At 39.8% G+C, this 27,701-nt stretch overlaps 1 protein-coding gene across 4 annotated transcripts; it reads left to right on the top strand.

Moving 5' to 3' along the window:
• Window positions 1-592: 592 nt before the first annotated feature.
• UBE2D3 (ubiquitin conjugating enzyme E2 D3) lies at window positions 593-24,189 on the top strand. 4 transcript variants are annotated; one of them, XM_030014879.2, is made up of 8 exons: window positions 1,768-1,874; window positions 15,795-15,858; window positions 15,944-15,975; window positions 18,578-18,655; window positions 19,504-19,609; window positions 21,017-21,110; window positions 21,636-21,685; window positions 22,696-24,189. In XM_030014879.2, coding segments are annotated over exons 2-7 (360 nt in total). In that variant the 5' UTR covers window positions 1,768-1,874; window positions 15,795-15,857; the 3' UTR covers window position 21,685; window positions 22,696-24,189. The 4 variants fall into 4 exon arrangements, with proteins under 4 accessions (XP_029870730.1, XP_029870739.1, XP_040979666.1 ...); XM_041123732.1 differs by lacking the exon at window positions 1,768-1,874 and adding an exon at window positions 2,584-2,628; XM_041123727.1 differs by lacking the exon at window positions 1,768-1,874 and adding an exon at window positions 11,638-11,718.
• The last annotated feature ends 3,512 nt before the right edge of the window (window positions 24,190-27,701 follow it).

Here is a 27,701-nt window from a genome sequence, read left to right as displayed (position 1 = left end):
CCGCTTAACGCGCGGAGGGATACCGCGCGCCGCACAGATGTAGATCCGGCCGCCGCCGCCATTTCGTGGGAGGGCGGCGGCGGCGGCGCTGGTGGTGGGGCGGGGGCTTGTCGTCAGCGGTGCGCGCCGCCGCGCCCAGGCGGCTGCCGCGGGCCCGCGCCAGAGGCGCAACCCCCGAGCACTGCCGCTCGGGCGGCGGCAGGACGCAGTACGGCGGCGCCGCCGCCGCCGCCCTCGCCGGGGCGACCGCGGGCAGCCCCAGACCCTTCCTTCCTCTTCCTCTGCCTCCCCGGCGCCTACCGCTCACGAGATCGTCCCCCTCCTTCGGCGGGGTTGAGCCACAGCGCACGCAGGCGGCGCATGCGCCTGGCCTGCCCGGCGGCGCTGGTCCCGCCCCGAGTGGGGGCGCCGCTGGCGGCGGCGTGTCTCGCCTCGCCCCGCCCCGCCGGCTCCGCCTCCCTCCCGCCCTCCCGCGGCGTCTGGGCCTGGCCAGCGGCGGTGGCGGTGCTGGGCACTCGCGCCCTCTCTCTCGGGCGGGCGGCGCCTCTCGGCTTTCTCCCCTTCCCCGCCCCCTTCTTCCTCCCGGCGCTGACGGGAGGTGGCGGAGCAGCGCGGCGGGCGGGCCGGGCGGGCGGAGCTCTCCTCCCGGCAGCTTCCCCGGCGCACGGCCTAGCTGCCCGCAGGCAGGCAGGCAGGACTTTGGGCGGCCGCCGCGCTCCGGTCGGGCGCCCCCCTCGGCTGTTTCCGGAGGAAGGAGAAGCGCGGCTGCCCCCTCCCCCCTCTCCGCCTTCCTCCCCCTCCTCCTCCTCCTCCTCCTCCTCGCTTGCTCCCTCCCTCCCGGCCCCCCCTCGGCGCGAGCGGAGCGCGGAGTCACCGCGGCGCACAGACGGGCCCGGCGGCGGCGGCACTCGCACACAATGGCGCTGAAACGCATCAACAAGGTGAGCGCCGCGGCTCCTCCTCCGCCTGCCCCCCGCTCTCCCCCCCTCCCCCGCCTTCCCTACTTCGGTCTCTTTTTATTTTTATTTTTGTTTTTTCCTCCCCCCCTCCCCTTCACCCCCGCCCCGGGAGGAGAGGGGTAGGGGTCCGGGGGTGCGCTAGCCGGGCTCGGCTGGGGGGGGGGGGGGAAGGGGTAGGCGGGAGGCCGGCGGAGCGAGGCCGGGCAGCGGCCGGCTCCTTCCGGCGAGGCCGCGGCCCGGCTGGGGCGGTGAGGCCGCTCTCTTCGGGCCTAGGCCCGGGACCTCGGAGGTCGGCCACGGCCCCGGAGGGCGGCGGGGTGGTTCGGTTGGGGCCGGGGCGCGGGCGGCGCCGGTCCCGCGGGCGGGGAGCGGCAGCTCCCGGGGACGCTCAAATGTCAGCGCAACCCGGAGCCGCCCCGCCGCGGCGGTGGCGTCGCCGCCGCTGCCCCTCCGCCGCCGGCCGGCCCGGATGGTGCCGGTCCGTGTGCGGCAGAGGGGCTTTCGGTGCGATCGCGGCCCTCTCCGGGGCAGGCAACCGGCCTCTCGGGCCGGTCTCTTCCCTCTGGCGTGCAACTTCTTTCCCGCATTGTAAGATGGCGGCGGGTTCGCCTAGTTCGGGCTCTTTCCGGGATCTCTCGCTTTCTGCAATAACATGACACACACACACACGCACGTCCGCGCTCCCGTCGACTCCGGAGCAGCTGCCGCGGTGCCATCCTCTCCTCGCGTTCCACCCGCCCTCTACCCCGGGGCCGGCTCGGCCCTCCCGCCGCCCGGGGATCGCCTCGCCTGCCTGCCTGCCGCCTCGCCTCGCCCCCCGCGCCGGGCGGGAGCGCGCACCGCGCCGCCGCCTCCCCGTTGCACAATCGAAGCCGGGTGGAGTAACTTCGCGGCTAACTCGGAAAAAATGCCGAGGTGATGGAAGTTTTTTTGGTTTGTTAGTTGGTGGTTTGGGTTTTGTTGTTTGGTGGGGTTTGGGTTTTTTTTTTTTTTTGAGGCTTTTTTTTTAAAAAACCTTTAGCAGGGAGGAAGGCTCCTGACCTGAGGTTGCGCTTGGGCTGCTTCAGGGTTTCTCGGCGGCAGCGCTTCGGGTTTGGGAATTGCTGGGATGTAATTGCAAACGCGATGGGAGCGCAGTGGCGTTACCGGGAAGTCGCTGTTGATCTGTGCTCCTACACGAGCTACGTGGAGCATTTACGTATTTCAAGAGCTGAGAGGAGTTTCTTGGTCATCTCGTAGCCTGGCAAGATGGCAGAAAGTCAGCGTGTCCTGAAATCGGTGAACTAAACTTTGGGGCACAAAACACCTTTTATAGATGGTGTATAAAGTTTGCCACCTATTAGTCTTACGGTAATTTCACATCTCTTTGGCAGTGCTTGTGGGTGTATTTTCGTCAAAGTGAGGTTATTTATAATTTATTAGTGAAAGGATAGTTCTGTTATCCCTGAAAATTTTAAATCTGTTCTGGATTAGTGCTAGCTAAATGGATTGTCTTTGAATTACAGCTATGCTCTCACAAGAATTTCAAAACAATTCCTTTTGAATCTGCCATCAGAACTTGTTCCCCTGTATTAGTGGATGATATCATTTGAGTTGAAACACAGCTAGGATACTCCCTGGTATGCTTTGTCATCAGCTCATGCTTATGAAACACGTTCAGGCGCTGCAGGTAAGAATTTATTGTCAAATATAAACCAAGGCAAGCTCCCACTTTACATAGTAATCTGGTGGTCAAAACCTTGAAGCGAGTCAGTGTGACTCTTGAATCAATAAGTCATCTCTTTGACTTGAAGGTTTGGGCCGGTTGTGTGCAGCCTCTTGTCCTGTATTGGTCCTTATGCTCTACTGCACTGTGTAGTAGCAGGCTTCTTCCTTTACACAGTGCTAGAGTTTAGGATTGGTGAGATGGTTGGGTTAGGGTTCTTTTTTTGTTTGTTTGGTTTTGTTTGGGTTTTTTGGTTGGGTTTGGTCGGTTTTTTGAAGGTGCTATATTTAATCATTCCACGCTACAAGATGATACACTTCCAAATTCACATAGGGTTTACAGTTTTGATTTTGTATTTGCCAACCTGGAAAGTGATGTTTTGCTAGACTGAAACCATTGCTTGCAAGTTGCTTTCTTCCCAAGCATGGTTTCTGATATGAATGTTGACTGGGGTTGAGGCTGAAATAAAAAAATAGCAGGGCCAATTTTGTAACAAGGTGGTTGTGAATTTAGATTTTTAATCTTGCCAACCAGTAAAGCCAGAGAATGGCACTCTGTCACTAGTGAGCTGGGCTCCCCTGTCTTCCAATCGTAAGGTCACAGATCAGACCTTGAAACTCTCTGCTTCCTTGTAGTACATAGTTGGCACTCGATCAGAACAGGCTAAAGAGAGACCAGGACCTCAGAACATTGTAATCACACATAGCTGATTTAGTCTGACTTGTGGTATTACCTGTGAGGACTAGAATTCATTGTCTCCTGCAGCAGATGACGTCCCAAATGCACCAGCGAAGGTATTTTCAGTCTGTTTGGCTGCCTCCCTCTTTGTGGACTTGATGTATCAAGCAAAATAAAATTCTTTATTGGGTAAATCAGACTTTCAGACTGTGTTAGTGTGTGTAAATTTAATCTGAAGTATGTTACACATTCAAAATACAACAACCCCCTACTTAAAGCATAACTGGCAAATTCTACTTTTGGCTTGGAAGTGAAAGCACAAGAGTATTCATGTGTTGTGTGTTGGGTTATCTACTTCTGGAACAGCCTTTATAAAGCGCTCTTCAAACTGAAGTAGTTCTCAGGTACGTAGCCAGTCGCAGAAAGATTATGTTATGCTGGAGCTCATCGCATCTGTGCCATCTGCCCTGAGGGTAGCCTGCATTCGATTGGCAAAACTCTGCTTTTATTGATATGGCTTGCTTTGCACAAGAGTGGCAGTTTTGTTATAACAGGCAAGTGCTTTTGCTGTGGAATAATGTGAACCTACATCTTAATTTTAACCGTTTTCTTTCCTGAGGATGAAATTTGCCCCCCAAATTCTTTTTTTTTCCCGATTTCCAACAAACTCACATTGATTTATGAGCTTGTATCTAAATGCTTGATACATGCTGGTGGCACATTGTGTTGGTCTGAAGTGTTGAGTGGTATCTGCTAAAAGCACATCCTATAATTGCTGCAGCATGTTGGCGCTTCCAGTTCAAGTGATGATGATCTGGTAGTAGGGAAACATTTATGTAGGAGTAGGGAATTGGGAATGCATAAAATTGAGAAAACTTGGGAACGTTACAGCATTGATACACATCCATTTCATCACTGCTGTATGCATCCATTAAAGTGAGGTAGTATAAAAGACCTAAGCGGTGATCTTGATAGGCTAAAAATAGAATTAATATGGGAGATGTATGCATGAAATATCTCGTCTGTGAAATCCTTAAGAAAACTTGTGCTTGCTGTGTTTTATGTCCATTCGGTTAAGCATAGCACAAGTCAGCATCGTTATGTCGGGGTATTTTATTAGAAAATCTTAAGTGAAGTTGGCATCCTGGAAGCTAAAGGCTGAAGGTGGCAAAACCATTTATCGCTACTTAAGTACAGATAGAAGGCTTCCATTGACAGTGTTGGAGTGGAGACTAAATAACTATTTTCCTCAAGGCTATAGCCTCCAGCACTATTCCTAGATGTATAATTAATTGCAACTTTAACCCCCCTTCTCCAGATGCTCATAGTAAGAACCGCTACTAACCCTGGAGGCATCCATAATATTTTTCAGAGATTGGATGTAATATGGAGCAATGAACGCAGCATGGAAATCTGCATTAGTTTAACCAAAGATGTAGCTTTTGTAGAGGTGATTCAGTTAGAGGGTTATAAAGCCTGCTTATTACTTTTGTTTTAAACTGCTACTCTTTTCTTTTGAACTTAGTGTGAAATTTGGAAAAAAAAAAAAAAAAGGCTTAACTAGAAAAAGCTGTTTGGAATTAAGTTTTCTTCTCTGGATGAAACCTACAATACTTTGTTTTTGCAGGCAGTCTTGGATTTAGTTTGCTAGGCTTACTCAAAATAGTTAAATAACTTGAAGCTACTTGATTGATCTTATGCTTTGAATGAATGTCCAGAAATAAGTCTGGATTTGTCTGTTTAAGGGCTCAGAAAGTTAAGATTAACTAGCTAATGAAATGCAGTTAATGTAAGTTTAGTTAAAATGCTTTAAACCTTTGTGAATGTTCTCTGTCTGTGTTGAATTACCTTTTTTATTTTGGTTAATTCACCTTAACTATTTTGAGTATCCAGGGGTAGACTAGGTCCTGCCTCAAGGAGATAATGCAGTGTGCAGCTATGGCACTCAGTGGTTAGAAGGGTCATGTTGAGCCAGAAGGCGGTGGTTGATTTTCAAATCATGAGATTTCAGTAATGGAGTTTGGGAAGCACTAGTATCAAAGAACTTCAGTGTTTTTTAAGTCAGAATAAAATTATTCAGCATCAGACGAAAGCTGTCATCACTTAAATTCTGTTTAAGGTTTAGTTTATCTGAATAGTCAGAAGTGACATACTATGAAACAAGTATCACTAAAATGGAAATCATGCTTCTTAATTAGGTAGGTTTGATACCCATATTCAAGTCTGGCATTTACTATTAAGGTCTTGGACATGTTTTAAGAACCAGTCATTTTTTGAGAAAGGAAGATTGATGCTTCCTTAACTAGAAAGTCTGGACTGTGGTAACTTAAAGATTTCTCCTGTTAACTGGGCATTGTGCTTGTGAAACAAGTTCCCAGTCAGCATAGATCTTTAAATGTGTGCATTGGAATGGGGGGAGAGGGGGATAGTAATCTCACTTAAGTAATTTACAGAACTTCAGAGATCAATATTCCATTAGATGGGCACTTCTTGCATACCTTAAAAATGGGAGTTCTCCAGTATGTTAAGGGTTTGGGTGGGATAATGTACAGCGTAAAAAGGACGTCCAGCCAACATTTTCTTTACAATCATTCCAGCTTTTAAAGATCTGTTTTTGAAAGTAAGCCAATGCTTTTGCTATTATTCCCTGTGTGAGTTTCTTCTACAGAAGAGCTGATGTAGATCTCCACAGAATGAGCTCCCTTCAACCACCTCCCCAGTCTGTAACCAGCTCTGAACCACTAATGCCCTTCTTTGCGCTCACGTTAATGGGTAAAGGAGGGGGGAAAGATGTAAACAGCTGTAAGTAGCAGCTGTTGAATACAGACCAATAAACTGCCTCTTGCCAAAGGCATCTCTGTTCCTTGTGGAGGCCATGTCTAGCCTGGCATCATCCCCTGCCCACGGATGTTTTCTGTGCATCCATGGGGTTGAACTGTTAAAGGAGAGAGGGGATGGAGGTTCTTAACCTTGTCTGAGATGTCAAGTGACAGCTGGTAAGGAGGAGTGGAAAAAGGTAGAGCTTTTGTGTAACTCAGATTAGGGCATTGATATGCGATCTGCGATAAATCTTTCTGTTGCAAAAATTAAGGTTTTGCTACTTTAACTGTCTGCCCTGTGTTTTTGTATAGGTCCCTCCCCTGTGCATCAGAGCTGGTGGATGGGAACGTGTGGTCTGCACTTCAGCATTAGGTCTGATATCTCAGTATAAGCTGACTTCTGTTGTTAGTTGAGGCTAAGACACCATAGCTTACATTGAAAAAGCTGAGTTACAGGCACACATTTTCTGCTGGGACTGATGTGATGTAGTAATCTGCCATATAATATGCAAATATGCAAGAAAATTGGGGTAAGAAGTGAAAGGAGCAGTGAGGATATATATATGATTGCAGTCAGTAGTGCATTTTTATATGCAGTTGCTTTTTGTCAAGTTTGCTTTATCAGAAGAGTCTTAAACTGAGTTGCACATGCTGGACAGTTTTGTAAACTTCCTGAATCTAAATTTAATGCCTCAAACTCTAAATGGAAAGTACAGGAGCTTTTTTTAAACAAAACTTTCTCTTCAGTGGGCTTTTTATGGGGCACTGATCTGATGCATTAAATGTGGTAGGTTGTGTTGCGGAAGCCTTGCAAAAAAAAAAAAAGAAAAGAAAAATTAGTTAAAGTTAACATTCACAAGTTTAAAATGGTGTTTATGCCTTTGGTTACTCTTCATAAAACACTTGGATGTAGACACGGTTTAATACTGAAAAATGAGCCAAATAGAGCATTGCAGGATTCAGGACTAAAAGCTAAATAGATAGAGGGGATTTTTTTTATTTTGTTTAAACATTGTTCAGAGCCTTCTTAAGTAAACTTCAGTATTAAAATTTTGTGTAAAGGAAGCCTTTGTTCTGAACCTCATCCCTTTGAGATGTGTGATACGATAGACATCTTCAAGATCTCCTGCAGTTTTTTTCCAGTGTCATTGTGATGTTTTTTTATTCTGGTTTTAAGAAAGCAAGATGGGAGGATTGCGGACTGCTTTGCAAATGTTAGGGCCTGGTAAAAAAAGGAGGAGACAAATGTTTAATCCTTTCCACAAGCATCTGGACACCAGAGTTGCAAGCTGAACTTAGTGCAGATGCTGAAGTGCTTTTGGTCTTCCTGATGGAGGGCATGAGGACTGGGTTAAGTTCTCAGTTAACTTCATAGTGAGGTTTCTCTGTAACCTGGAGTTAGGTTGGCCAGGTGCTCATCACTTCTGTGAGCTCTTCCAAGAGCTCTTTTTGGTTTCTCGTAAATATGAGTGTCCTGCTTTAAGGCAATATTTCCCAACCTTTGCTGGCCTAGTTGAGTAATAATGCCAGATAATTCTCTAAATCGGATAACTGCAAACTTTGTTTGTCCTTTTAGCCTTAGTTTTAATTTTTTCTTGCCCTGAATAATATAGGAGAATCTCCTGAATGACAATTTGCCAGATGAGCAATGGCCCTCTTTCATTCCCCTAAGTCAGGTTGCAGTCTGCTCATAAATACAGTTTTTAATAATTTTTCCTTCTTTTTTTTTTTCTTTTTTTTTTTTTTTTTTTTTTTTAGCCTTTTAAAGACCCTTGTGGACATCAGTGTCCTCTAGATAGCTGAGCTGGAATTAAGCTGTAAGAGCAGCTGCACTCCAGAAACAGTTTTTGATGGTTTTTTTTTTTTTTTTTTTTACACTCTGTTGGCTCAGTGTGAACTGATTTTGTGTGTAACTGTACCTAATCTTATAGACAGACCCTTAGTTTTGCATCTCTACCACTAGCTGTTCAAAAGAGAACCATTATGAAGGGTAGTTATACAGAATAGCATAATATGGTAGGGTAATTGTACAGCTGTAGATAGGCTAGTGTAATCATCCCCACATAGTTGTGTTCATAGACTATACCTATACAGTATATTGCAATAGCTTTCACATGCATCTTTGGATTCATACAAAACACAGACTGGTAAAAGTCAAGACAGCTTTTTAAAAGCAGAGCTGACTTGCAGAGTTCATTATGTTAAATAATTGTAGTCCAATATATTATTCTGGAATTCATCTAGACAATGAATTCGCCACACTGATTACAGATGTGTTATTTGTTAGAATATTAATTTTATAACTTTCTGGTATATGGCCCTTCTTTCCATACATTTCCTTGAGAACATAGAGAATTCTTGTACCTTTATTCAGAAAGTGCAGACTTTTGAGGTTAAGTGCCCAATTAAGACTGCTTGCGTTCTCTACAAAAACTTGTCCCATACGCTACCAGTCCCCAAAGTTGGTGTTTCTGTAGGCTTAGCATACTCTAGGAGGCCTCGATCACATCAAGTCCAGAGCACTGCGCATACAGGTGCTGCTTCTGGTTGATGTGTCAAATGCTGGTGGCTGAGGTTCTGCTGTAATGTTACTGTGTCAGTGACAAGCTGCGAGGCAGCGTGTTGGAAGGCTCTCGTGTAATGCTGCCAAACCCCAGCATCTAATGAGTGTTAAGCTTGCATTTGTGTGAAATTGTCTATCACAATGCCAAAATCTCATTCCTGAGTGGTAGCCATTAGGCCAGAGTGCCTTCCTTTGAATATAAACTTCTTTCCAAGTGCATCACTTCACATTTGTCTGTATCAAATTTAATCTGTCCCTTTGTTTTTCTGGTCATTCCATTTCATTTAGCTAGGTGCATATTGCTGCTTCTCTTTTGGCCCATTTACACCAGTTAGTTTCTCTGAGGGCTGCATTATAGTCCTGGGTTACAGAACCAAAGATCAGTGTGGTTTTTCCAGGAAAAACCTCCAAATGAAAAGTATGCTAAGTTTCAGGATCCGATACTTAAAAGCTTGGAAATGCCAGAATTAAAATACCCAGTTATCATTGAATAGATGGGTAGTTAACCAGTGCTTCACTTCACACTTTAGCCTTCAACGTACGTTAGTCAATGTGCATGGCCCTCATCCTACACTAAGCATATGTGTTTTAATAGCTCTGTTATTTTCGGGGAATGGTAATTGTTACAATACCTTAGAACTGATGTGTGTAAAGCAGTCAGATTTTCTTCATCTTCAGTAAGACAGCTGCTGTGGGTTTTGATTACTTTGGGGGGAACAAGCCATACCTTTGAGTTCAAAGCACAACTATAGGTGTGTAGTTGTCACCTTTTTTCTAAGTTTGTTCTGAATGTCTTTAGTGAGTGACCAAGAAAGCAAATTTCGTAACTGAGCTCTTTTTCCAGTTGGATCTGTCCAGCTATAGCAGTGAACTCTGTGAAAGGTTGGAATACAATAGAGAGCCATTTTAGCTGCAGTTACTCTGAAATCTGCTGAAAACCATTACCTAAGTTGTACACCTTCCAAATTTCGGAACAGATGAGAAGAGCTGTAGACAATAGTCTCATTCACAAAGGACGTGTACTGAAAGGTGGGTTCTTCGAAAAGATAGCGTGTAGTCATTCGAGTAGTTTGTATCACAGTCCAAGCACACAAAGTGACTTAATTACAGTTGCACAGCAGTCTGGCATTTCCTTTCTTAAATGCAAGGCTTAAAACATGAATGTTTCTATGTTTGTCTCTTAATATACCATTATGATATTGTTGCTAGACATTGTACAAACAATATGCAGTGTGTAGCCTGAAAAATTTAGTACTGTAGGCTTGAGAAAGGAGAACCATGAAAAATAAAACAAGCAGAATAATCAGGATGGGGACAATCACAACTGTTACATTCCTGCTCATGTTTTGGGTTTCTTGAAAAACTATTCTGTGTTCTTCAGCCCTGGCTGTTTTCTGTGACTGCTCTTCATGTGTTTTCTCTGCATATCTGCTCTAATGTCTTTTTTTTAAATGACAGGAACCTACATCTTTCTGTATTATGCACTCTCATTATATGTTGTTTTTATCCATTTATTAAGTGTTAGCCAAAAGGCCAGCTTGTTTGAAACTGATAATTTTCTGCTGGTTACACTTGTCTTGTGATGTGTATTGTGCCATTGCTTTCTTATTCTGCTTGGAAATCCACATTCAGTGTTCTTTCAAACTGTTATTTTCTGCTTCCAGGGGTAATTAATTTTCATGCTGAAACAAATGTTGCAAATGCAGGTGTGTGGGATGAGGCAGTAGTTCTTTGCTGGTTGACACTTCTTAATCTTCAAACAGGCTTAAATGTTCTTCCCCTCCCTTTATAGCTGCTTCCAATCCTTCCTTCTTTTTTAAAGCTGTTTTCAACTGTGAGCTAATGAGTGAGACTAATGCAGTGATGAATTTTTGGATGCTTAGAGCTTGAAATAACCTGTTTGACATAGACAACATTAGACAAGCACTCAAATTTATAAATGTTGATTTTTTTATTTTTGTTTGGCTTAAGTGTTCTTTTTTTCTTCTGCTTTTTTTTTTTTTTTTTAATTTAAACTTCTGATTTAACTGCATATCACCTTTAATGCCCTCCAAGGTAGAATGAGTTATTGTCTGGAAACTTAAAGCAAATTAACCCCATTTTTTCCATTATGCTTTCTTGACTACAAACCAGAGAGCTGCAGTATATAATTTTAACAAATAATTTTGTTATAAACCAATATTAAACTTTACAAACCAATATTAAATCTAACTGTGAGTCTATGCCTGTGGAGGAAAATGAGTGATCTTCTGTCACTCTGTATTTAAGTCAGCTGCTACTATCATTAAAAATAATCCCTGGCTATTTCCAGCTGAAACTAGAAAAATGTAGCAGTAGTGCCACAGGGAGTATGAATTCTGACAAATGGGAAGAGAAGGAGCTGACTCAGATGCTGCTCTACTTGGTACCTTGCAAGAAGGCAGCTTGGTAGACATCAGGCTGTCATTTCTTAGTGAATTTGCTGAGACCTGAAAACTTCTGTTAGAAAAGCAACTAGTTCCCTTAAGTATTTTCCTTCACTGTCTTGCTCATGCATATTTGGATGAGGTATCGTTTGTCATTCTTTAAATTTTCTTCATCCTTTAAATGATTTCTGTAGTCTCTTAAGTAGCTGGTAGAGAGGAGTTGTTTGAGGGGTTTTTAGCAGCTTTTCTGTTAAAAAAAAAAAAAAAAGACACTTTTGTGGGCTATAATAGGGTTGTAGTCCTGCATTCGTACTCGCATGTCAATGTTTTGGATCATCACTTGAAGCATAAGTCATATTTTCTATGTTAGTTATGATTATATTTGTGCAAAACAAGCAGATGAGCTTTTATAATAATTTTTTTCTTGAAAAAAATGGCTTATTTTTTTGGTTAGCTTTTTGATGAATTTATAGAGAAAGAGAATAGAGAAGATTAAGAATGGGGCTGTTTCACCGGTAAAACTATGTCTTGCTACAGTCTTAATGTGAAACTGGCAGAAGACCATGGTGTTGAATTTGTTTTAAAGCAGGTTGGTCTGTTGCAGTGACAGGTAGTGATGCTGTATTTCCAGTTATCTCTCAGTTTTCCAAAACTCTGTTGTAAAATTGTACATGTATTGCTGCTTCTATATGCTACATTACCGTTGTCCTCTAACAGTAGCATTGGCGCTTACTCCTTAAACAGTGTTTAAATCTGTAAAATTCTAAGTGACTAATCATCCTTGTGGAGAGGTAGGAACTATCACAACTTTATATTTGGAAACTGGGACACAGAAATGGTGATGTGCTGGAGCTACACCGGAAGCCTCCGGCAGTGCCAGAGACTACTAGTCACGGTTGTAATTCAAGACTAATCCTTTCCGATAGGCATATAACACATCACTCTGAACTCTGAAATTTGGCTTGTTGTTTCTATGTAAAGTCTTTGGAATTTACTTCTTGGAAATTTATATATTTTTCTTAAGCCACCTGTAAAGTGAAAAACTATACCAGCTGATTCCAGAAAAATGTGGGTTCTACTTTGGGGATTTTTAAGAAAGTTTGGGATGTAGCTTAGTACCTCGTGACAAAGGAAAGCACTTTACTGAAACTGAATGTGAACAAAAAGAAACGAAGTTGGTGATAGTATTGCAGCAGAAGGAATATTAGAAGCATAAAGCCCTTACATGTAGAAATTTTACAGAGCAATGCTTGGGAACATTTTTAAATTCTAAAATACTAGTTAAAATCTGCTTTGTAAAATGAAACCTAACATGGTCTTTACCTTCTTGGTCAGAAATGGGTGAAAGCAGGGGAATAATTATGAGCCGATTTCTTAAAAATTATTTTTTTAATCAACTCATGGAAATGATGAAGCTTAGTTTTGATGTCAGAAATATTTTTCAGATTAAATATTTTCCTGTTATAGAATAGTTGCCCTAGATTGTTAAGCTGAGAAGGAAGGTCAGTCAGTTTGTGTTTCTGCTGCTGAGTGGGAAGCTTTAAAAAAAAAAAAAAAAAAAAGCTCCTCCCTTTCCTTGAATGAAATGCTTCAACTGCGCTCCAGATATCACAGCCCATGTGCCCCTGCTTGTTTAGTTTCCAGTTATTCCAGTTTGCCTGTTGGATTCAGCAGAGTTGTAGCTTTCAGGAGGCACTTTTTAAAGCTACACAGAGAACTTTCCATTCCCTTGTTGCAAAAAGCCTCACTCCTTTTGTGTGCATGTGAAGTGTCGCACACTTAACAGGGAGACAAAATGGGTCTGGTGTTACTGTAAGCAGGCAAAGCTTGCCAGTGTTTGTTTCATGTTTGCCCAAGTTCTTCCATGACACTTCACACTCTGCTGAAGCAAACAGCTTTACTCCAAACTTTACTGTTCTGACCATAGTACCTAAGAGAAGCAAATACAAGCATGTGTGCCGCCTCAGCTTTTTTTCTTTCTGAATTCAGTGGGTAAATTATTTGCTCTGTGGTTGAAAAGCCGAGTGGTTTACCGTGTGTTCCTAACCTTACCGGTATTTTGAACTGCTTTGTTTAGCACAGTTAGGTTTTTTACTGAAGTTTTTTGGCCTAGACAAAACTTTAGTCCTTTAGCTTATGAAAATAGGTGCTTGTTTGTTCTCTAGAACAGTTCAAGTGGTTAAAATGCATAACTATATGGACACGTATTTTGAAACCACGAGACTGGAATAGTAAGACTTGTGTGTATCAGCTTGTAAATTATTCTTACTGAAGGGTTTTTTTGCGCAAATTTTTCACCAGAACTTATTAATATTTGTCTTACACTTGCAATCCTACTTATTTACTTTTCCTAGTTGAATTATTGTTATATTCTAATTTTCCTGCTATGTTAAAACACTATTTTTGAGTACTGATTTCTTATTTCTCTGAAGGTAGTAGTACCTTTTGAAAAGCTTTCTAGTCTAATGTACATACCTGTGACACTCCACTTTATGCTGATCTTTTCTTGTCCTTGTCTTTATGCTACTAATTTTTGTAATTTTCATAAACTGCATAAAGAGCCTTTTCATAATTCTTAGTCCCTGTGATAGTTTAAAAAAAAGTAGGATCTGATCATCTTCCCCAATTAATTCAAATAACCCAGTAATAACTACACAACTACATTGAAATAGTAATATTTGTGTCTTTCTGCTTATTCTATTGCTACAGCTTATTTTAAGGGATAAAATATCTTTTTTTTTTTTTCCCTCTCAGATTTTGGAAATGATTGATTATTCTTAGGCTGGAAAATATATTTAGATGAGAAATAAGCCTGATTAACGAAACCTGCTGTATTTGTTAAATGGAAAAAAAAAAAAACAACCCACACTGAAAATTAAAAAGCTTTTTATCTGAAGGTTCTTTTACATTTCTTGTTTGCCTTTATATCGATAATATAAATCCATCTTAGCAAATTTTTCTAGAGAGTGCAGAGCAACATATGGACCTAATATGTGATATTTCATGGCAGAAATAAGTCTATCACAGGGACCCCCAATAATAACTGGGGAGAGTAGATAAATGTACTCTAAATGGATTTACTGTGATGATCTGGAAAGAGCTGTTGCCCATGCTTCTAAATAACAGCAGCAGTGAAATAAACAGTAATATTAACTTCATTGTGCCATTGCTTATCAGAACTGATACAATTCCATTTTATAAAACAGTCTGATTCCAGTGCAAAACTGAAATCTGGTTAATTGGAAAGTTCATCAAAATTAGCATATGCAGGGAGGGGAAATATGGGACTAAGTTTTCTTGGTGTTTTTGAGGGGGGTGGTTTTTGGTGTGGGTTCTGGGGGATTTTTTTTGAATATATGGACTTCTACATGTTGAAGTAGTGTTACTCTCTCTGTGTTTGCAGGAGCTATCATCTTACCAAAGAACAAGGTGTTTAAGTTACAGGGAGCGTAGGGTTTTTTTTCCTCATTTTGTGTTGGCTTATGCTTACTACATTTTTATCAAGTGCAGAATTCGTGAAACTTAAAGGATGTACATTAGGATCTTCCCAGGCAAAACAGTTAGCTGTCTGGTCCAAATATGCATGTTTCCAGCTTAATAGGTATGCCTGGGTTTCTTAAATGTCTGAAAAAGTAATGGAAGGTTCTTGTCTTAATGGCTTGTGTAGACTTGTAGCAAAATAACTTGCATGCAACTGTTGATATATGGGAGAGGGACTGAAGGTTTTCCCTTTCCTCATGATTTCTAGATGCCTTGACAAGTGCAGATTTATAGAAGCTCCTGAAGCCATTTTTAGATTCAAAAGAGAGCAGGGAAGAGGGAAGGTATCTGTTACATACTTCAACTGAAAGTATAACTTTAAAGGCACTGTCCAAACAAGTAACTTGCAGAGTGTTTAAACAAATTAATGCTGAGTTTCTTTGATACTACACAAGGAATCCTCCATCTGAAGTTTCTGTTTTCATTCCCGCTGTAATGGGGAGGGAGGGAACTGTTTCTGCAGCTCAGTTATTCAGAATTTTAAAGGCATATTTGTCTTAAATGTGAAGTTTAAAATTAAAAAATACGGATATTTTGCCTGATTCTAAGACTTGTCAGCCTCTTTAATTTTCCTGTCTACTTCAGTCTGTGCAAGATATATCCCTGCTGGAGGTAGTGGGGAAAATGAGGCTGAGTTTCTGTGTCAGTTTGTCAGGTTTTTTTTTTTCCTTTCTGTTCTGGTTTTTAATATCAGATGTTACACATATAGTGCTTTCTGTTTCATGAAGACTCATCAATTGCTTTCTCTCTTCTCACTTCAGGCTTCTCTCTAAGACTGAATCCTTGAAAATCTTGATCAGAAAGTGGTTAGACTTTGCCCACTTCAGGCTGTGTCCCCCGCTCTCCTTTCTGTCCCTTCTTCAGTAGGGGTGTCTTTACAGTAGTGATATTTATTTGGAAAAGCATAGTCATTGTAGCTGTTAACCTTCATGGCTAGTTTTGGTGTTCATTGTCTTTTATAAAGACAGTTTTGGTACTGATCTAGTTGTTCTAATGGCTGTTATTGCACATTCTTCTGTGTTTGTATATGGAAAAACTATTAAAGGTTTTTGCTGGACATAAAGTGAAAAAGACAGAGTTCATTAGTGTTCCTTCTCTGAACAGTTTTGTTTGTTTTTCCTAAAGGAACTTAGTGACCTAGCCCGTGATCCTCCAGCACAGTGTTCAGCAGGTCCCGTTGGAGATGACAGTAAGTAACCTTAAGTTTTGTGTTCTACTCTGCTAACTCAAAGCATATTATGCATAGATAATAATGCGGAGTTTTTCTTTTGTAGTGTTTCATTGGCAAGCCACAATTATGGGACCTGTAAGTATCCTAATTCTTGTGATGTAATATTAAACTGGTAGTTCTTATTCAGGAGGAGACTGGGGGTTTTTGTTCTACTTTTTTTTAACTCCCCTTATCAGGCTTTAGTTCTAGAGTTACTCCTTACAGTAACAGAAAATGAAGGAGGGGGAAAAAATCAGGCTGCTGATGATTATTTTATTGCTAGAATGTTTTATGAGGACTTGTATTTCAGCTGAAATGATCTCTAGAGCAATGTTAGGCATTACCACTTAATATCTAGAAACTTCATTTGCATTTAACTTTTTCTAAAGTTTGAATCTAGCATGAACTTTGTACTAGGAGCTGGTCCCAGTGTCAGGAATTATTTGGGATGCTTTTGTGTGGATCTTAGAATGGAACAGGGAATCCTTGTTTGGTCTGTTGTCATGTACTGAGATCTTGAATAGTTCTAAGAATAGAAGGGAAAAAGTCACTGAAATGTGTGGCTCCAGTTATGACTGGAGGAAAAAAATTTGTGTTAAATGTTCAGTAAGCATCTGAAACCTGAATGTGACTTTTTCCTTGTTAGAATAAAGGCGGCAAATGTTTGCCTTTACTGAAAACCTAACGGGCAAACACTTGACATCTGGAGTTCTCAGGGCTGGTTATCTATATTTAGAAAACAGCCTTCTGTAACTTAAGATGACAAATACTGGATGCCAGGAGACCTGCAGCCACAATGTGATGCTTCTGGTGATGCTACAGAGTAGGAATTAAATATCAGTGATGCTGAATTGCCCTGACTTTATATATAGCTACAAGTGCGGTTTTAGGAGATCGCTATGGAAAATGTGCTTATTAGAGGTTCACCTGACTGGAAAAACGGCTGTCCATTCCAAAGTCCCTGGTCCTCATTGATTGTAACTAGGCGCCTCAAAAAGATAAAATTGTTTAATTGCTATATTCATGCTTAAATGGCAAGGAATGTTCTGCACTATACTGAGTATGATATTATGCGACTGGTGTCTGCGTGGTCATAAGGTATTAAACATGAATTGATTTTAAATTGGGATTATTATTCTTAGCTTCCCTTTCTGGTTTAATAATGTACAGCTCCTTTTTTGCCATATGGTTTTTGTGGTGCCAAAAGGTCTGCTTTCCTGTTTCAAGATCGGGCAGTATCCTGACAGAAGTGTGGTGTTAGTAGTTCTAGTGCTCCTGTGGTGTTGCTTAGTGCCTTTAGTAACAGATGAGTACTGTAGAACCAGTCATCTGGCCTTCTGCCTCTGCAATAGGGTATTATACAGGCTGTGATTTTCTTAGATGTAAGAGAGCTTGCATTGGTTTAACACATTCTAAGAGGGGTTTCTGTAATTGCTAAAATGTATCCCCCAGAATATGTGCAGTAAAACGGTTGCTTTCTGGCTCCTCGAGGCCTCACATAGTATCTGTTGACCAAATGCAAGAGATTATATCTTGATTGCTAGGTTTTCAGCAGAGACTGCTTAGGGTATAAACTACATGTTTTCAGGTTTTTGTCCCTTGTGTTGCAGGATTCCATTTTCTAGTATTTAACTAAGAAAGATGTAGTTATTTCCTCACATTGGTGAAATGTTCTTGCAATTAATATGAAAATTCAATTTACAAATAATTCAGGAGTGTGCTCTGTGTGTCTCTAATTCATTTTCCCTAGCCCTGAATCTGGAATTAAAAGCATTGTAGTCTTCAGGTTAAACAATGAAATTGTTAGCTCTTTTTCAGAAATTTAGTTGTAGTTTCAAGTAAAAACTTCTTACAACTTTGTTCTCATAACTAGTAACTTTGTCATTAAGTTGACTTAGTAATTTAGTCACTCTGTTTATTCTCTGCTTACTATCAGCTTTTTTACTTCCACATGTTGATTTACTGCTAATAGTTAATGCCTGAACGTATTATCCCCATAATTGTTTACTTGGAGTAGGGAAATGTAAAATACTCTTCCATAGTAGATTACAGTGAATTTCTAATACAGAAAGGGAGGAAGAATTCACTTTAATCTTTATGGGTTTTCTTCTTTGGGGGTGGGGTGTTTTGTTTTTGTTGAGATTTTTTGGTGGTGGTTTTTTGGGGGAGTTTTTTGTTTTGTTTTGTTTTTTCCCAAGGAACAAGGAGTTAGCTCTGTATTTATAGGCTTTCTGCAGGGCTGAGCAACGCCTAAACCAAGGACAGAATTTAGGAGGGAATGGGAGGCCCTTAGAGCTGTCCATGACCACTGTCAACTTGGGTGGTTGTAACAAATAAGCTCCAAACACAGAACTTGAGGTTTTTGAACCTGACAGAACCCCAGCTCTGTTAACACTACTTCTTGGAGCTGTGTCAGAGGCATTTGGATGCTTTTGCCAAGTTGTCCTGAGTGGATTATCAGAGAAGCTGTTTTCTATGAAGCATTAGCTTGGAGAGGTCCATACAGAAACTGACCTGTATGTGTTCTGTATTGCTTACCTTAGGAAGTAGTAATTGAATGTTAATTACATCTCTCTTGTATTGGTGGATTAAACAGTTCTGTTGTTTAAACAAATTTCCTCTCCTTTTATTTGTTTAAAAACAACATCTTCAGTGTCCTAAAGATGATAATAAGAGAATTATTTGTTTGCTTTGACAGAATGACAGTCCATATCAGGGTGGTGTATTCTTCTTGACAATTCACTTTCCTACAGACTACCCTTTCAAACCACCTAAGGTAAGTATTGCTTTATCATTTGTGAAATTAGTGCTTTTTAAAGAACCAAGTGCAGGGCAGAAACTTTCAGCATCTGTGTTGTAATATTGTCAAGTTTTCACTTCTTTTCACACATTCTTACAGTATATTAGATGGCTAGGTCCCTCTCTGACTACCACAAGAATGGGTGTGTTAGCATGTATTTTTAGGAGCAAATTCATATATGTGAATTCTGAATGTCTTGGAATGATGTTTGGTTTTATTTCTGATTTTCTTAATTGATAGGAAAACTCATTAGCTTTGTGTTATTGTAATACAGTTCTTGCTGAGGGGACTGTCAAGTATTACAGTGTAGCTGTTTGGGTTGGTCTATACAAATGTGACACTATGGATAGGGATTAGTTTGCTGAGTGCCTAAAATTAGTGAAGATGGTATCTGTTAGAATTTGGCGGTAATTGCGAAATAACGCTTTTTTGGTAGCTTTATCAGCTGCTAGCATTGTCTTCTAATTTTCAGTCAATATGAAAGTGCACACTTGGAGTGACGGCAATGTTTGAAGTTCTTCAGCTCTGTGATAGCAGTGTTACTGTGGTTCAGGCACTTCTGTTGAGTGTCTTCATCATGATGTAGGCACCTGTGATTAAAATACAGCCTCATACTTGCCCTGTCTCTGTTTGAAATGGAATTGGAAACTGAGAGGTTGCAGCTTGGGTGCATTTCCATGAATTTGATGCAGTTTAACTGCTTAATCCCTTTCTTTTAGAGTAAATTCAGTTGACTAATAGCTTGACTGAGAAGAAATGGTGATGTCATTGTCGTCACACACCAAAACACACTCTTCTTTTTTCTTTCTATTTTTTTGTTGCAGGTTGCATTTACAACAAGAATCTATCATCCAAATATTAACAGTAATGGCAGCATTTGTCTTGATATTCTAAGATCACAGTGGTCTCCTGCTTTAACTATTTCTAAAGGTAACTTTCGTGAAGGAGAAATGTTTCCATCTCGTGTTGAATAATGTGCTTTTAGCTTTGATTGTCTTGAGTTCTTACCTGTCTCTTGATTTCCCTTACTCATTCTAGCCTGTGTTTTGCCAATTTGATAATGATATCTTACTGCATTTTTAATGGATATTTGTTTTTTCTCACACCTTCTGCTATGTGGTTGTTTAAGGCCTTGTCTGGCCACTTACTTGCTTCAGTATTCTTAGCAGAGCTTACTAGCTTGGTCCCAGAGGAATTTGCCAGCATTTGGATTGAAACAGGCCTGTGGTGGTGTATTTGAGCTAAGGCTGAGAAACTGCTTGTTTGCAGCTGTCCATGTAGATACACACTTGCATATTAATTAAGATTAATTTGTCAGTTTTTAATAATGAAATCTGCATAGTTTTTTGACTGAGTCTGTCTAGAATTACACAAAGAGTTATATTAGCATATCTCTGTGGTAGATGAATAAAAGCAAACTGTTATTGATACATGTTGCTTTCTGCCACTGTGCACTGGCATTGCATTACATTACTTCATGAACTGAGCTTACTCATTCTACTTCAGGAAAAAATGGATGTTGTGCTGCCGTTGAAGCTTTGTAGCTTTCCTCGTTTTACTATAGTCAATAGCAGTTAATTCTCAAGTATTTTCGTGATGATCAGATTTCGTTTTGCCTCAAAGCCACTGGTCACTGTGCCTTCAAAAGATCCATCAAAGTGCTCCTTTGTCTATAGAACTTGTAATTCCTGTCTGTCCAAGGAGTAGGTTTGTGATTTGAATGTGGTTCCCTACATTTTAATGCTGTCACTATTGTTTTTCTTTCAAAGCTGTTGTGAGAGTAGAGGGTGAAGTCCTCATAGCTGCCTACAACAGCGTTACTCCTTTATTTTACAATATACATGTAGTTTTATCAGTGCAGATCAGGGTATTGCTATCTTACACACAACAGAGAAAGAATTCAGTCTGACTTTAAAAAAAAAAATTTTAGTTAGGAAGTTCTGGTTTTAGTGATTAAAACCATGGAATATGCTGGTCATCAGAATACGTGAAATTCTAGTTTTAGTGATTAAAACCACGGAATATGCCGGTCATCAGAATACATAATGTGCTTTTGTTGGCTGCTACATTGCGTCATAGTGCAGGGGACAACAGTGCTGTTCTCATGTGTGCTTATTGACAGCTGTAAGTATTGGGAAATAGGAAACAAATAGTTCTTACAAACTTTTAAGTCATTCTGGGCTTCTTATTTAGAGTAGGTTACAAATTTGTATATCACAAAAAGGCTTTTTAGGTTCTCTCCTGTGCCAACACTGTGCTAATGCAAAGATCTGTGCTCCATTGTTTCTGAGATTGTTGCTCCTGTTTTGCTATTGAGAATTCTTTTTCTCTTTACAGTTCTCTTATCCATTTGTTCACTGTTATGTGATCCAAATCCAGATGACCCACTAGTGCCAGAGATTGCACGTATCTATAAAACAGACAGAGACAAGTAAGTACAGAGTTGTGTAAGACTAATATTTTAACAAACTTTCTAAGAGTGCATTGTCAGACAGCAATTGTGTTGAGTGAGCCTTTTGTGAAAATCTGGGATGCAGAGAACTTGCATGTCAAAGAAGTACCTATTCTTGGTAGCGTGTAATTTAAAAACAAAGGGGCTTAGTATCTGAAATTGTGGGTTCTCACATACTGCCACTCACATGTGTGGCAGTATTTTATAGTATGTATTGCCCAGTTTTTTGCTTACCATGCATAAATAGAATATAGTTAGATCTTCGAATTGAGGAAAAGATAGCTTTGTTATTTTGGTGCTTTCTTTTGGTAGTGGCTTGGCCTTTAATTTTGGTGGTCCCCTTGAAAAAAAGGCTACATAACTTTTTTCCTATCTGTGTTGAAACGACTTTTTTTTCTTATGTGTTTTTAACATTTTGCACAGGTAGAATCATATGAAGTAGACTTTGTTTGGTTTATATATTTTTTTTATATATATTAATGCTAAATATACTTGTCCAATTAGGTACAATAGGTTAGCAAGAGAGTGGACAGAGAAATACGCTATGCTGTAGGGTAAGAATATCTGCACATTATGGTGCATTTAACAAAATGAAAACTTGTCAGCACTTGGGTGCTGCATGCTCTAAGGCACTGGATTGACTAACAGATAGTGGATGTACCAGTTACTGAACTTCGATATTTAACAGCTTGATCTCTGGTTAGTGTGAAATGTATTGGCTAGTCACTATTTCTCACAGATACTGCTCTTGCATGGCCAAAAAAAAAAAGATAGTATGAAATAATTACCAAGTTTTGAGCCAGCTTGTCAACTTGTTCTGGTAAGTATTTACCCAGATTTTGTCGGAGTTTTGTTAAAAGTGGTGCCCTGTAGTGAGACCTTATGCATAAACATGGGTGAATTTAGGCAATCCAAATTTCAACTTTTTATTACTCAGCAGTGTCTGTCTTCTACGTATAAACTAGGAAAATGTATGGGGATTATGTTCTGCTTGTGTAGTTGAAAATTAACTTCTTACTGACAAGCATGGAGTTAAGTATAAACTAATTGTCAGCTCAATTCCTGTGGAAGCAGTGTACTTAAATATTCTTCTGACATCCTTTTTTAAAATTGTTTGAGCAGTACATTCATGTGGAAAGAGGGTAGTTTTACTCTAAAATGGGAAAATAGACATTCTGTATCCAATGATATTATTAACCAAGTAATCTTTACTTATGGCATGTGATACTCTAATCTTTACCTAAGGACAATATTTAAACAAAATGCTCCCCTTGCCTCTCCCACCCCAGGTGGTCTCTGTTCCTTCCCCTTCAGTAGTTTTTCATAACAGACTTCTAGCGGATCTGCTTGTCTTGAAGTGTTTCTTATAAATTAGAGAATATCCTAGTTAGTCTAGGGAGGGATTTGTTCATTTTTTTCAGTTCAAGTATATCTTAGTACAGAAAGAGACTTCTCTTGGTGTGAAGAGAATAGGGAGATGGGGATAAAGTGGTACTTAATAATTAACTGTTTAGGAAATTGTCATTTTCATGCTGACACTAACAATTACTGGTTTTGTTTGCAGGTACAACAGAATATCTCGGGAATGGACTCAGAAGTATGCCATGTGATGCTACCTTTAAGTCAGAATAACCTGCATTATAGCTGGAATAAACTTTAAATTACTGTTCCTTTTTTGATTTTCTTATCCGGCTGCTCCCCTATCAGACCTCATCTTTTTTTATTTTTTTGTTTACCTCCTTCCATTCATGCACATGCTCATCTGAGAAGACTTTAGTTCTTCCAGCTTTGGACAATAACTGCTTTTAGAATCTGTAAAGTAGTTACACAGGAACAATTGCCCAAGATTCAGAATTTTTTTTAATGGAGCATGTGTATTATGTGGCCAATGTCTTCATTCTAACTTGGTTATGAGATTAAAAACAAACATTCCTCACTGCTCTAACAGATGCTGAAGATATCACCTGAAGGGGGGAGGGGAGATGGATGTTCAATTTTCTCCCATCAAAGAAGTAACATTGCTGTAGCAACATCCATCTTGTTCCAAACCTTCCAGTGTTAGAGAACTGAGGTTTTATTATATACTTTTGCTCATAACTGGTGTGTCTGGAGAATTGGTACTGAATCTATAGCATCAGCAGAACAGAAAATGTGATGTATCTTATGCATGTCAATAAAGGAATGACCAGTTCTTGTTTTACAGAGAATGGAAATTGGAAGTCAAACATCCCTTGTATTCCAAAATAGGGTCTAAGAACATTTTTGTAATTCATTTAAATTTTGTTAGGAGGCTTGGAGCTATTAGTTAATCTGTCTTCCAAAACACTGTTTAATATAGCACTGAATAAATGATGCAAGTTGTCAATGGATGAGTGATCAACTAATAGCTCTACTAGTAATTGATTTATTTTCTTCAATAAAGTTGCATAAACCAATGAGTTAGCTGCCTGGATTAATCAATATGGGAAACAAAATCTTTTGTAAAAGCAAAGCTGGTTTTTGTATATACTGTTGGGATTTGCCTCATTGTTTAACATCAAATAATGATGTAAAGTTCAATAGAGTGAATCTTTTGCCATTTTCAGTTATAATGCTCAGTCTGTTGCAGGTTGACACATTGTTCGGCCTGATGTATGCAGAATTAATAAGCTAACATAGTAGTGTAGCCTTAGTAGTGTGCTACACTTGGTGCTGGGAGCCCAGCGTTCAAGGATGGACTTGGGACCCAGCAGATCTGAAGTGGTGTATTGTGGAGATACTTCCTGATGCACCTGTGTTTGCTGACTGAGAACCTTTTTCTTCACCTTGTACACTTGACAGCTGGAAGATCTTAATGTGGGAGTAATGATGAGGCAAAAAAATATAAAATAAAGTACTGTTTTGATGTGGGAATTGTCATGAGGCTGTGTTGAAGTGACTTTACTATGTGGGATGTTCGTTACCATTGAAAAGGACTTGTTCAGCCATGCTGCCATTTACATTGATGACTATTTTAATGCAACAGACACTTTCCTCATGTCAGGTGACTAAACGTGAATAAAGACTCATTGCTATTGGATTTTTGTTCTACAAGAAACACTGTCTTGTGCCATTAGTTTATCTTTGCAGCAACAAGGGCATTATTAAACATCCGGCTCTCCTCTTTCCTGCCCTCTTCCTTCATGTTTTTTCCTTGTTTGATTTTTTTTTTTTTTGTCTCCATTCTTAACATCCATAGCTTCATTTTCTCTAGTCTTGTACTATCACTTTATTGTGCATCTGTGACTTCGCACTGGCACCACTTATGCACTGCTTATAGTTATGTACATTCTGATTCCTTGTCCCCACGTGGATGTGGAAAGCTAGATGTAAAATAAATGTTAAACCTTAATTTTTATAAAAATTTGAATATGTAGTTTGGACATGGTTTGTTCTGGTTCTAAACTATGAAAGTGAACTTATTTTAAAGTCTAGTTGCCTTGAAATTTAGAAACCTGGGCTCTCTTTAACAGCACATGCCTCACTGAAATGATGTTCTGAAATTTGTTGATGAAGTTGCAGTTCATGCAGTGTTTCTGCTTTGCTAACTGAAGATTTTTGCTTACACCATTTTGCTGGAAAATTGGATATACTTAAAATACAACTGCCAGTAGCATTACAACTGAGGTAAAAGTTTGTATTTTTAAGCTTACAAACATGTTGCTCTCACCTTTTTCCTAATTGTGTTAATTTGATGCTTATTACTTTGTCTTGGATAGCCACTGAAATCACTTATGTGATCAACTAGAACGATGTTTTGTGAAATGTAAGGTACCAGGCTTTATAAAACTCAAGGAGGTGTGTGGATGAGGGAGGGTCAGAGAAGGAGAAGATAGTAAAATACTATGTGGAAGATGGAAATCTTGTTTGGACCATGACATATTTCTCTTGTACATCTGTAATGGTCCTTCTGTGGTAATTTTCTGTAATTAGAAAGTGTGTATTTTGATGAAAGAATGATGGGTGAATTTTAGATTTATATATGCATGCCAGAGGTCATGCTGAGACTTAAAATCTTATCTTTGTGAAGTGGGAAATGGCAGGTGTTTTGTCCTTGAAGCAGTGGAAGTTATATTTGGGTGTGCTATTCAAGTGGGGGGGCAAGGGGAGGAGCTGGTTAACATGAGCTAATGAGGAGAATGATGAAAGAATGTAAGGACTTTTACCAAAACAAAAAGCTTTACTTAATGATTACCTCAATGAGTAATCTACCTACCAAAACCACAGATAGTCTAAAAAGTATGTAGTAGATTTTTATTACTATGAAACACATGGAGGGGGAAAAAAAGACTTTCCATTTGAACTTCATGTGAAAAATGAAGGTTTTGGAAAACACTGAAGTGACTTGTCCTGTCCAGCTCTGTTAAAATACTTATTTCAGGATGATAATAATAGCTTCAGAACACAGGGGCCAGCTCCATCCTAAAAGTCTTGGCTTGAACAAAATCTTTCTTTTTAATGGCTTTTAATAAGAGAGTATTTATAGAAAACAAAGTGTCAAATCAAGACACTTAAATTTAACAAACGTGACAAAGAAACTTACACTTCAGTTGTTTTCTGGAATAATTTTTTTTAAGATTTCTTTCTGTGTTTAAATGGGGCTTGAATTTGACAACACGATTCCAGTCAGCTTATTCAAATTGCACTTTGAAAATCTTTCAATGGTTTTAAGTACATTTTTGAGTCTTTTCAGGATGCAGGAAAAACTTGATCTGTAGCATTGGTTGGGGATATTTTTTTTCTTTCCCTGTCTGCTGATGCATACAGCATCTTCTGTATTGGTTGAAAAAAATGAGTATAAAACCACATTTTTACACGTGTGTGTAAAAACATTCTACTCAGTTGCACTGTATGTAGTTTTTATATAAAGATTATAGATGCTAACTCTTTATGAGAAGTCTGGCTTTAAGCAGACCACAGCAGTAAGATGTGATTGCTGTGGAAGCATGGAACTACAATCTGGCAAATGATTAAAAGACAACTAGCTAGTATATAGGTGTGCAGATGTACTATACGAGTCCTGTTGCTTACTCAAAAAGGAACTAGCATTAATTAACAGATAATGGTTTAAACATTCACAGCCAGAAATGTTCTAAATAGTTTCTTTTATTGTATTCTTTTCTGCAGCCTCCCCTCAATTGTTCTGTCTATTGTTCTGTCTAGCCATTTTACTTCAAATCCTTCATTGTTATAAAAAATAGTATTTTACAGTCGGCATCATCTGAGGCGGGTACCATAGGTCCATCAGATGTGGCTAGTGTTTCAGAAGAAATCTTCAGTCTGCAAGACTTAAAGCATAGTAGAAGCTGGAATTCAGCTGAAGATTTCTTGCTGTGTTTATAGGTGTCAAAAAAAAAATCTAAATTCAGTTTCTTTCCCTGGTTTGTGTGTAGTTTTATACATGAAAACTAGGCTAAGACAGCTGTCTCTGTTAGAGTTAAATGAAACAAATCGGCACTAGAACAATGGAATGAGATAAATAATATCTTGATTGATAAAGGATCGTAATGTATAAAGGTTATTTCACTAGAACACAGACCGCGCTAGTTCCTTCAAGCTTGAAAACCAAAAAACTGCTACTCAGAAGAATAATTCTCTTTATGCTATTCAGTTGTCGGTGTCATTGAATGGATGCTATTTTACACCAGTGCCTTCAACATAAATGTAAAATGGGCATAAATTGGAGAACTGTTGGATTCAGATCTCAATAGGCAGTTATTGCATATTTAAAGGGTGGTTGGAATTATGGCTAAAATATTTTCAGTATAAGGTTGAGGGCTTATATATTGGCAACAGTGCAGGACCAATGCAGAGAAAGCATGTTAATACAGGAAACAGAACTGGGTAAATGTGTGCTGTAAAGAGAAGGTATGGAAGGTAAAGACTGGCTGCCTGTATTGTGAATTGAAAATGCGTTGCTGTCAATTCATGTAGTCTAGTGTAAAACGAGCTGGCTTCAAAATAATCTGGAATAAGAGAGCTGATAAATTGTAATTTTAAGCGTTCAGGTTAGCCTGTCAAAGAATAGCAGTTCAGATGTAGCCTTAGGAAGAGCAATTTGGAGTGTAGACAGACGAGCTTTTGCAGGTGTGTATAGAACAGTTCATAAGTCAATGTTTGTGATTAATTAGCCAGTGCCCATAAATTCTGATTTACCATTCTCCTTAGTTAATGCTGCAGGAACTTTGGTCTCTGTGTCATTTAGAAGCAGGTACTCAGTCTTCTGCAGGGGTAGTTCAAAGTTGTCAGCTTTTTTTGTACTGCAGTGAGGTGGCATGTGGTTTGTTTAATGTGAATCAGTTGTGGGGTAAAGAGTTTAGTAGCTTCCAGGTGAGCAGCAGTTAACTGCTGTAACTATTTCTAGAGCTGTCTGTCTCGGTTAGGTTAGAAGAGATGACAAGCGTAATCTTTACAGTGATAGGTGCCAGGAATGAAACAGTGAATTTGATAGGACAGCTCTGCATAAAGTAATACTTGAGAAATTTTAAGGATGTCTGGTAAACATCCCTGTTTGCCCCAAATAGCTGTCTTTTTTTTTTTTTAAGGGAATTT

The sequence above is a fragment of the Aquila chrysaetos genome, chromosome 1 (genome assembly GCF_900496995.4).
Source record: "Aquila chrysaetos chrysaetos chromosome 1, bAquChr1.4, whole genome shotgun sequence".
In the NCBI taxonomy this organism is placed as follows: Eukaryota; Metazoa; Chordata; class Aves; order Accipitriformes; family Accipitridae; genus Aquila; species Aquila chrysaetos.
This window is presented reverse-complemented; position numbering and strand designations above follow the sequence as displayed.